This window comes from Brienomyrus brachyistius, chromosome 12, assembly GCF_023856365.1.
Source record: "Brienomyrus brachyistius isolate T26 chromosome 12, BBRACH_0.4, whole genome shotgun sequence".
Classification (NCBI taxonomy): domain Eukaryota; kingdom Metazoa; phylum Chordata; class Actinopteri; order Osteoglossiformes; family Mormyridae; genus Brienomyrus; species Brienomyrus brachyistius.
The window spans coordinates 16040310-16051950 of NC_064544.1; the positions used below are offsets into that span (position 1 = coordinate 16040310).

The following is an 11641-nucleotide window of genomic DNA, read 5'->3' on the forward strand; positions in this document are numbered from 1 at the left end:
CAATTTGCTCTCAGACCAGACTGTTGTTACCGTGTTCTCTGAGTTGTTTTCTGAATTGTCATTCTGTTTTCTGAGTTGTCATTGTGTTTTCTGATTTGTTCGTTTGTTTTCTGATTTGTTCGTTTGTTTTGAGCCTCAGGTTCCCTGTATAAGCTAATCACCCACAATCAAACTGTGCTGTAGAATGGTAGAGCAGAGTCCTGGCTATATCCAGTTGATTTAATTGCAACATTCACCTTCTACTACTGCATCAGTATTGTGCAACGTCACACGCCATCCCAGCTTCTGCGTGGACGTCCCATGAGGACCAAGCTTGATATGGTGCCTACTGCTAAAACTGGACAATATCAAACCATATGTGACCGTGTAAATCTTCACCAGCATAAATGTAAGCAGTACACAGAGGACAAACATGCCGCATTATCTCCCACCTTCCAGCCAGGGGACAGAGAGCGCATCAGGAAGTCATATCATGGTGAGAAGAATGACACTAGGTTCACACCTACAGTGAGGAAGCAGCTGGAGAAAAGAGTCAGGGCTGTGGCCAGGGTTTGGAAAGGAGTGAGGTGCGGGACCTGGGGTTGCAGCGGTGGGGTTTCTCAAACACATTATTAATATCGGTGCCTTCATAAGCTGTTCATTTGAATTAATTCTGTGACACATTAGTTAGCCTAATCAAGCCAATTTTTTATTCAGGTGAATATTTAGCTTCAAAGTTGATTTTTAGCTCTCAAAAAATGACCAAGGTCCGGACCTCAGTGACCTCATAGCTGACTATAGCCCTGAAAAGAATGTATGTCTTGAGTGATGCACCTTTATCAAGCTTTTGTGCAAGGTGACACAACTGCACTCCAGATCACACTGAATTAAGAAGAGTCAGATTCCTCCAGAAGACAGTATAACCCACTTAACCAAGTAAAGAAAATGGTTTGAACTAAGAAGTGCAGCCACAACAACCTGCTTCATAAATAATGGCTCCCTGTGTCCAGTTGTTTTCTGTATGTCATTTAAGAGAGTGTGACAGTCCCAACGCAACTTACATTGTACTGAAATTGCCAATTTGTGCAGCTATGGGTACATAAGAAACCAGATTCTGAGTGCTGAGTGGTGCAAGATTACCATGAATACCAGGAAAGGCTTTAATAAATATCCAGTAACAAAGTGCAAGATTTATTTTATACATAATGATCATAACAGCAATGATGGACAATGATTATGGGATATTAAAGATGTATATTTTACTGGCCGATCAAACAATCATGATAGACAAAATAATGAAAAAAGGAGAGTGCAGGACATTCTTCAGAGGTTTCTCATCCTTTGAACCTATTATTTAAAAATTAAATGTATATATATATTTTATTAATTTTAATCAAGTTTTTGATCATAAAACTGGTGTGGGTGAGAAACCACCTGTAATTTTGTTTTAAAAAAATATGCAAAACTCTCTAGAATAATCTGGCAGTGGACAGCAGTTGCAGTCATGGTACTTTGTTCAAACATCCACACTGGCATTGACTTTGTACACAATAGCAGGTATTGTGATGACTGCGCCCAGACAAGAGACGAGGCTGGATTAATAGAATCACTTGCAAATGCATATGTGACTAAAACATAAATGGCAGTGAATTCACCAGGGATCACCCACATAAACACTGTTGTTCCTATTGAATGGGGAGGAGACTGATGGCAGTGCTCTTTGGCTTTTGCTGCGCCTTTCTCAGGCTCTGTACAGTGGATGTAAACTTCAAGAAGCCATGTCCCCCCCCCCACCAAAAACACAAACCAAATACTGTTTATAGGAAGAGATGGAAATCTTAAACTGAAGTTTTAATTGGTTTTAAATACAAGTTCACAGTGCCTTTATTCATCCTCTTCCTCCTCTTCCTCTTCTTCATCCCCCTCAGCATCCTGCTGATCTTCCTCCTCCTCCTCATCATCACTGTCCTCATCATCATCATCACTGTCCTCGTCATCATCATCATCACTGTCGTCGTCGTCATCATCATCACCACTATCTTCCTCCTCCTCACCTTGTTCCTCTCCACCATGCTTGGTAACTAGAAAAAATAACATATACATCCATCCATCCATCCATCCATCCATCCATCCATCCATCCATTATCTACCGCTGAATCCGGGGTCCCCCCAGAGGAGCTGGATAACACATAAAATACTGTGCAAAAGTCTTAGGCAGTCAACAGAAATGTTTAAAGCTATTTATCTAGGTACGGTAGTAAATGTGTATTTTAGGGCTGCCGTGATTAGCTGAAGTAGCCAATGACGTCGATGCTAAAAATGCGTCGACATCAATATTTTTAATCGACGTATTTATTTTTTAGTCATTATTTTAATTAAAATACCATTATGATTTCTAAAACGCTTCAATTCATCATAACAAATGATTTCATTTATCTCAGAACATAATTGTGGGACTATTTAAAATTACAAAACAAAAGGGTGGTTTTACACTGTGCAAAGTTCAATGGCGTACTACCGGGGCACTAACCCTAACCATAGCCCTAACAATAACCCTAACAATAACCCTAACACCAGAAGAGGAAATGCACAGGTGTTATTCTGGGCCAGAATAAGCAAAACCACCGTAAGTGTTGACTGTTTATGTGTATCAAATTACCAATAGTACAGAGATTCCTGTAGCTGCAAATTACACTCATTATTAAAGCCATAAAGTTATCTGCTTGCTACCTTAAAATCTCGTTTGAATAAGTGTGAAAATGTTTCTGCTAAAATCTGGTCTTATTCTACGTGGATTGATGGTTCTAATGTGTGTTCGTGTGCAATGGGCTTGTTAGGACCAGTGACATAATCGTAAACTAAAACGGAAATGAAAATGGACACTAAATAAAAGAAAATTTGTGAATTCAAATAAAAATGAAAACTATATATATATATATATTATATATATAAATCTATATATAAATATATATATAAATCTGATTTTAATCAGCAAAAAACAGAACCACACCACCAACATCTTTTTACCTTGTTGATACACAATATCTCCTATTTTAAAAGATGTTGTGATTGCTGAGCTCTCCCTTTGCTGAGCTCTCCCTTTGCTGAGCTCTCCCTTTCTTGACTTCAGTGCTTATCCCTTCCATGATTTACCAAAACAGTTGCCCGTGGCGTGCTCCACTAACTGAAGTGAATTTAATAAGCAATAGGATATGCAAAATTTGTACAGATTACTAATTTTGGGGTGTGCATCATTAACATTTTAGGCATACTACTAATGTGCTTATGGAATTGTGGGTGAAAATAATGTCCATATACTGTAGTTCCAAAAGCCAGTGTTCATATATTCATAAAAAGCCCGGCAAGAACATACAGTTTGTTGTTATCAAAATAAAATTAACTTAAACTAAACAGTCTATTTGACTTTTTGGAGGAAAATTAATCGCTTAGATTAATCACCAAATCGGTAAAATAGCAGATAGACTAATCCATAGAAAAATAGTCATCAGTGGCAACGGTAGTGTATTTGGTAAGGAAAAAAAAACAATTTAACATTAGAACATGTGGAAATTAACTAAGACACCATTAAAGGTAACACGATTTTTTTCTGGCTTTCTTTTTAACACCAGTTTAGCTCCCAAACCTCTCCTTTTTTTACTTCATTCACATGAGAAGCAACCTATTAGACTGTGATTTGGCCAGCATGGTACTCACCCACAAATTCGATGAGTTTAGAAACTCGTTCCTTGAGCTTAATTTGAAAATCTTTTAGCTTGGACTCCATGCTTTCAGCCATGCCCTCCACGTCCACACTTTCATAGTCCAGGGAACATAGTGGTTTCTTGAGCAGCTTCTTCAGCCTTTACAAGGCCACAAGGGCATGAACGGTCAACGAGTTGCACAGACGCACATAGAAGCATTTATAAGCAAATGACAAAGACACACATACTGTGACTGTGCAGCTGTGGATTCTGACAGGCACAAGACATACATGGATGACTGTATATATATAAATACAGGGATGCAGATATCTGATATGCAAGTACGCATTCACCATTAGAAACGATACTGTTGTAACACAGCGAATGTGGACGTGTTTTGGTATTTACACTGTCCATGACAAAAAATTATCATGCATTTTAACCTTTATACCACAAATGAGCATAAAGGTTAAAATGTATGATCATTTCCTGTCATTTCAGTGCAAAGGCGTATAAAATAAGTACGCATTTGCTCTGTTATAACATTCGATTGCTGCATGTATCGCTTTTAAAGGTGAATGCGTCCTTATGTACCAGACATGTGCATCCCTGTATATGTACATACACATGCACGCTCCAAAACATATTCCTTAGTCCCTCTCATACTCACTTTTTTCCACTGGACCCATATTCCTGGAAAAAAAATGTAATAAATTTCATTGTAAATTTGCAACATAAGTCAGCAGGAAAGTAAAAGCACGATCTTTCCTCTGTTAGATTAAAGTCTGCAGATTGATTGCTGCAGTTACCAATGGTGCTACTTCATTCTTTGGCACATGGCAAAGATAACAAAAGCAGGGACTACTGGGGATCCCTGACTAACCTGCACAAAGGAGAATGAGTCATTCTCTTTCAGGAGCGCTTCGATTCCCGTGTGGACCTCCTGCAGTCTTGCTTCGTCCTCCACGATCCTTCTCAGGTTTTGCTCCTTTTGCGGTTCCGACAGGCCGAGAGATGTGCGAATGCACTCTTTCAACAAAGACATAAACCCGTCCAGCTCGGCTCGGAGGTGCCCGTCCATCATGTCCACTTGTACCACAGTCTCCTCAAAAAAGGTCTTTTCAGAAAAGCCATGACACGTTACTTAATGATGTCTGCACAAACAAGAAAAAAACTGATATAAAGTGCATTTGTTGCACACTAAGAGGCCAAGTACATCAGCTATACGTCTCAGCCTCCTTATTTCTACTTGGAGCTAAAACCCGTTGCCTGACCCGTGACTCTGCTGACCTGCCGTTCACACTCGTAGTTCCGGTTCTCCTGCAGGGTTCTCTCTGTCTTGGTTATTTTCCTGTTTGCCTTCTGCAGCTGAATCTCCAGGGATGCCTGTTTTGTTAACAAACAGAGATAAGCTACAGAAATGCTCTTCTCAACCATATCTTTAATTATTATTATTTCAGATTGAACTGGGTGTGTCAAGTAGATATCACCATATCAATGCTTATGATGAGTTAAAAAATAATCAAAAATAATAAGTAAATTATAAATAAAAAATTAAACCCATGAATGTGCGATGATATAAACAATTGAAGTGATATCGGTGTTACACAGGGTGTTTAAATAATACATTTTCTGATTAATTAAATCTGCCTGAAAGACAAAACATTGATTGTGAATGCCCCTCACCCCCCTAGTGGTCATCAAGCGCAATCACAGACAAGACTTCTAATCCCTTGATGTACTAAACTCACTTAACATGGGAAAACACATTGGGATCATAAACTGTATACAACGGGAACTGTTTTGAGTTAGTTAAATTTGCAGTATAACCTAAAAAAAATAAAAATTTTCCTCCAAATATCAAACCCAGTCTGGCTGAAACTTTACTGACAGTCACAACTACAAAAGCCAGTTTCTTACTAAAATTAACATTTTATTTCCCACTAATGAAAATATTATTGAATGTGTTGCGTATACTTTAGCATCCCTGTCAAGTACAAAGCAAGTGGTTATAGTCATGTTTTTGTCCAAAGTGTCATACAAGTGAGAATGAGAAAGCAAGATCATCGCGGGAAACTCGGGGTTTTCCACCTTGCTCAAGGACCCAAAACTGAGAATCACGCTGTCAGCCCCTGTACGTTAACTAGCAGCCTTACAATTTTAGGCACAAAGTTATAACCAGAGCCACAGACTGCCCAATGTTTTATCAGTAGCCAAAGAAATGACATCTGGCTACTTATAAATTACCCTAAAGAAATAATAGTTTTAGAGTTGAGAACATCTAAATGCAAGTAACAATATCACTGAATCTTTGAATTAGCAGTTAAAAAAACATGAACAGGCTAGTAAATTAGCCCCTGCAACTGTGGCATGCCAAGAAACATGCTTAGATTTCATGTAATTTGACAGACCACCCTACACACAGGAACATGCAGATGATAATAAGGACTATTACGAAAAACAATAGAACATTATGCTAGAACCTGTCCAGGTCTTTCTTTTCACAAAATGGGCAGCTTCATGGGTGGATACGTTCAGTAAGCAGCCTACCTTGAAGTCCTTCATGATGTTATTCAGGGTCTTTATGGTGTGTCCAGTATGCTGGCCTTCAATGGTGCATGCATTGCAAATGCACACTTTATCATCCAGGCAGTAGTATCGGAACATCTCATCATGTTCCGGGCATCTCCTCTTCTTCAGATCTCCCAAAGGCTTTACCAAGAGGTGTTCCCGAAAGGCGGGTCTTTCCAGATGTGGCTTGAGATGCTCACCACACATGGACACCTCACACTTCAGGCAGGTCTTCACTGCAGGAGCTTGCTCATCCAAACAGTAGTCACATGCAATGTGGACAGGGGTGGTCTTTAGCAATCTACTTGACGGCTGGCCTCTCTTACGGTATTCTGTGGCGATGTTGGCCAGCCGATAATTCTTCTGCAGTGTCACATTACTTTTATGGGTCTTCCTACACTCTGGACACTTCAAAGATCCGCTCCCTTTGCTCTTCAGCCTCTTCACACATTGAAGACAAAAATTGTGCCCACAAGGCAGCAGATGGGGTTCCTGGAAAAGCTCCAGACATACGGGGCATGTCAGCTCCTCTTCTAGCATGTTCTCCTCAATAGGACCAGCCATGCTGAGTCGTCTTCAAGGCACATACAGATGAGATTGAGGGGTGGAAAGACTTTCTGTAAAAAAGAAACAACCTATAGTACAGAATAACCACAAATTTGGCAAGAAACTTCAGAGGTGGAATGACACGCTGTTGATTATTTACTACAACATGAAACGAACAAGTAGGTCTTGTGGCTCAAAAGTAAAAGTGAAAGTTGGATATAACATGTGGTGCTTCCTTGTACAAACAGGGTGAACCACTTAAATACCCTTTGATTCCCCCTCAGGAACTCCCACACAAACACATACAATTCGACAAAATTGTCGGTAAAACTTGCTGACCAGAAGGGAAAGCTCCAAGTCACATGTTACAGGGTTCCCGTTTGCTGTACTTACTTATACCTAAACACAATTCTAAAACACAATGTTTGCGATTTAAAGTAACAGAACTCGGCCGCAAAGAACAGTGCATTTAGTATTATTCTGATATTTATTTGTTTCGTTTAGTTTAGTGTTTGTCAGCATACATGCGAGTAGGTACAGGGAAATACCTAGTTTTATACATGGTTTTCCGCCACAATTCATTATTCTGTCATCCAGTACAGCACTCAATTTAAAAAATTAACGTTTCGTTTTCACTTTCAAATTACCGGAATTCAGCAACATTTCCCATAGAAAATCGCATATTTCGTAAAAATAATTGTCAAATACCTAAGGCTAATATAACTAACAGTACGCTATAATGACCTAGTCAATGAAAATTGTTGTGGCAACCATTTTTAATTAATCTCACCCCCGGGATAATATGGGAAAAATCAAAAGACCAGAAAAAGTGAGCTGCGAAATTATTAGAAACAGTTCAAGAGTAAAGAATTATTTACCGCAATACAGACGCGTCCGGCTGCTCACAGCATGGTCTTTCTACACTAATATGAAATACGGAAGCGGTCGAACAAATCTGGAATGTGGCAGGTGAACGACGTGACGTCACCACGAGAAGGGAGCGCTCCAGTTTGAATTGTTCTCGGTGAATAGGACGGAACGCTTTTGTCTTTGCCAGTTCTGTAATCCAATTGTCAGTGCATGCCAACATCGGGACCGAACTTTATTTTTTAAATCAGCCACCAGCAGGGGCGGATGAATGTAGGGTCTCGTGGAAGAGACGAGGGGAAACGAGGGGGTCCCTCTCGGTAATATTTGCCGACCCGGGGTAGGGGCGTTCTTTGTAGATTGTTGCGAGTTTTGCGTGATCAACTGTTTTTACAGTAAGCCCCCTCAAATGACACCCCTCCGCCTTTTCGTGTCCTTCGTTACTGGCAACCAGGCTGCCGTGTTGGTCCCCAAATACTTGATATTATATATCTATTATTGCACAAGTGGTAAGTAGACAATTATGTATTAAAATTTAAGTGATCTGTTATGCACATATTTTTAATTGTCGATATCAATCAGTTCTTTTATATGTTAATCCCAGCTTTACACTTGACATTTCTCAGTTTTAGAATTTAATGGTCGCCATTACTTGTGTTCATTTTGAATCATTTTACTGGTCCAAGTTGTTTCATAATTAATCCATACACGAATCCTTTTTTAATACCACTTCACTGGTACAAGGTAACTTCATATGTCCAGCAACCGACCGCGTTTGTCCTCAATAGTTCGCGAACGAATCGTTCTTTTTAACTCGGTTTTCGATTCGTAAGTCTGAACGAATAGATTTTTTAAATTATTTAAAAACATTTTTAAAATTGATCTTTGGTTGTTCGATTTCGGATTTATTTTTCATGTTCTGTGTGCGATTGTCTTATCACTTTTACGTTCATTCTTTTGTTCGTCACTTACATTCCTCACTTTTGCGTTCGTAGACTTCCTTCTGGTGCCGAGAACACACGAACGGCCGAGTACCTGGACGTCGTGAGACACGATTGGCATATGAGTGAAGGGAGATGCGGTCTCTAACTCTGTGAGTCCAAATACCCGAGAACCTGTTAGCTGAACGAATCGAACTTTTTCAGACACTCGGTCGGTAACTCAAACGGACGGTTTGCGAATAGCTATTCCGGCGTTTACTGCGGAAATGCTGCTACGCTGAAGAATAGGATAAAATAAAGACATGTATTGCCGATTTATGATTTAACAGTAAATTATAAAATTTATGTTATATAATAATTAAAATAACGCACTTATTGCGTTTGCCGTTTATACAACTGTTTGTACACGTTTATTTGTGCTTATTGTGTGAGTATTATTACTATACTTTGTCTTTTCATGTCATTTTAAGGGTCCAATTACTCGCGCATGTCTTTTTCTGTATTAAAATAAAAGTGCAAATGTGTGATATTTCTCCAGCGAAATTGTTGAAAAGACTAGACTGAACGCAGTCAACAATATAAAAACAGACCATACATAAACAATTCATATGTCCTGTAATAACAATTTTATTTGTTCTAATGTTAAATAATAATAATAATAATAACAACAACAATAAATAATAATAATAATAATAATAATAATATTATACCTGTGTAATACCCATGGTTCAGTCACTTATACTTGTGCACAATATATTTGCAAGTATTTGAAATTTATTTACACGTTTTTTTCTGCATAAATGTGGGTTAATGCAGTGAAAACTTTTGGTCTTTATTATTTGGGTGCTTTTCCACATCTGTCCACTAAGTCATAGTCTTCCTTCATGTACTGATGTGTTCCGAGAACACCAGAACGACCGAGCGCCTGGATTTGTCGTGAGCCTTGGTTGCTGTATTAGTCTATTGACATACGGTCTCAGCAACTTCCCGAGAACCTGTAACTAACTATGGGTGTAAAGTCTACACATACGGCACTCCGGTTCCTTCCTGGAAATCATGGTTTTTGTCTTCTGAACCATGGTCAGCTGAGCGGCAGCTTCACTTGGCATTTATTTAACCACAGACATCCAACATGTAGTAGGAAAAAACAATCTCATAACTGACTGCCTCTCCCGTGCCATGGTTAGTGTTGTACACCCTGGTATCGCCTATCGCAGAATGTCAGTCGAACACAGGTGTGATCCTGAAGTCCAGGCCCTCAGAACAGGTCTCTTGCAGACCTAGTGGATGTTTCTATGATGTATTCATGATACGGCCATGCCCAGTGGTTCCTGGTTGGATACGTTGAGTTTTTGACATTGTTCACAGCCTATTACACCTGTGACTGAAGCTTAATTGTCTAGGGGCTAAGTTAGTATGCTGTATCATGAAAAAAGTCGAATGTGATTGGGTCAGAACTTGTATGCTGCACCTGTCAATGGGCGAAAGTCCAGCACCACAATTTCAGAATGGTGGACAGGACCACATGTTAGCTAGAGGCGGTGCCTTTGGGGTCCCTAACTGCAGATAATGTGTCATATGTATTCCCATTTTGGAATTTCACTGGATCTGTCTTTTGATCGTGGACCATCATCTGCTAATCTTTCCATTAGCTGCACTGCTGCTTATCATTCACAGGTTAATGGTCTTTGTGAATTGTTTCTCTATACCATGAAGGCTGCCCTTAAAGCTAGTCTTTGTGGAAACTCCTACATTGACAGGCTTCCTTGGGGGCTTGGGATTTCCCTGAAATGGTTTTTGAACAACTGATTTCGGTGACTCAGGTGATTCCGTCTCCACATTCACTGTCCCGTGGTCTGCAAGCACCCAAAGACATACGGTAATCTATGATAGAACTCGGCATTTTCTCTCCTGTTCCTACCTTGCACCATGATCTGCCAGAGGCTGACATCTCCATTAGGCTGCAAACTGCAGAATACAGGTATGTGTTTGCTTGGCATGAGCCAATCCTGATCTACTCCAACCACTGTACCACAGTCCCAACAATCCTTTGTGGTCGGCAGGTCTAAGTACATTTCTGTGGACTGCCTCATGCCAGCTTACCTAGATTTAGATCACTCTGCAGCCACGCCTAGGCCTCCCTTCTGGCAAGTTGCCCATGGAGTGGCACAGGCCCAACTGATCTGATGGTCTCACTGATGGTCCTGATGAATTTTCCTGAATATTTCCCGTTCCACTGTCTCAAAGTAGGTTTGGCCAACTAACTTGACAGGTTTATTGAATTGAGGAAGATATGTGAGGTCGACACCCATTCATGATAATGTATAGTTCACGGTGTACTGAGGGTAGTCCTGCGCTGTGGTTCTCCTGATTGCGTCGTTTCTCTGCACTGTAGCTGCTGTGCATGCTGGGAATGTTATTGCATGTTTCAGGCTGCAATGGAAGTTTTTTGGAGTTGTTTGGATTGGATTAAAAAGTAGAGTTCTTGGATTAACACTGTTCTTGTCTCATTTCTTGCTACTGTACAGTCCCCACAGTTTCAGTTTATTCTGTACGCACGGATATTAACAGATTGTATAACTGTCTCAAACAAATTATAATGCTGCTTTGCAAAAAAACCTTTAATCATTCATAGGTCCTCTTTGTATGGTGTTTCATGCACTGGACACTCACTGGAAACTGTCATGCCCTGCCCATCATGCCTGACCTGCCTATCTCCTCCCCAACAGCCCTACTCCGGTCAATATCATTACCCACATTGCAGTGTCAGAGCCTGTGTGATCCCTGCTTATTTGGCCCTGTATCGCCTTGGGTTTGGTCTGTGTCTTTTTCCACCTTTAGTTACACCCAGTTCCCCTTTAGACCCTCTGTGGTCCTGTTTTGTTACTGGTTCTGTTTTGTTTGTCTCAAGACACGACATGACAAAATGACCAGACTCTTCCACCAACCCAGTGGCTTCCCCAGAGAGCCTTTGAAGCTTTCCCTGTCAAACCACTCTCTCTGGCCAGCCCATAGCATTTCCCCTAACCCTTGGAG

At 40.2% G+C, this 11641-nt stretch overlaps 1 protein-coding gene across 1 annotated transcript; it reads right to left on the reverse strand.

Moving 5' to 3' along the window:
* Positions 1-1357: 1357 nt before the first annotated feature.
* On the reverse strand, positions 1358-7815 carry zgc:92594 (uncharacterized protein LOC436996 homolog). Its single transcript, XM_048970126.1, has 7 exons — positions 7676-7815; positions 6231-6868; positions 4971-5066; positions 4564-4797; positions 4351-4373; positions 3694-3839; positions 1358-2060 (listed from the first exon to the last, which is right to left on the reverse strand). Exons 2-7 carry the CDS (start codon positions 6813-6815, stop codon positions 1864-1866), a joined length of 1281 nt encoding a protein of 426 aa, XP_048826083.1. The 5' UTR covers positions 6816-6868; positions 7676-7815; the 3' UTR covers positions 1358-1863.
* Between the last annotated feature and the right edge of the window lie 3826 nt (positions 7816-11641).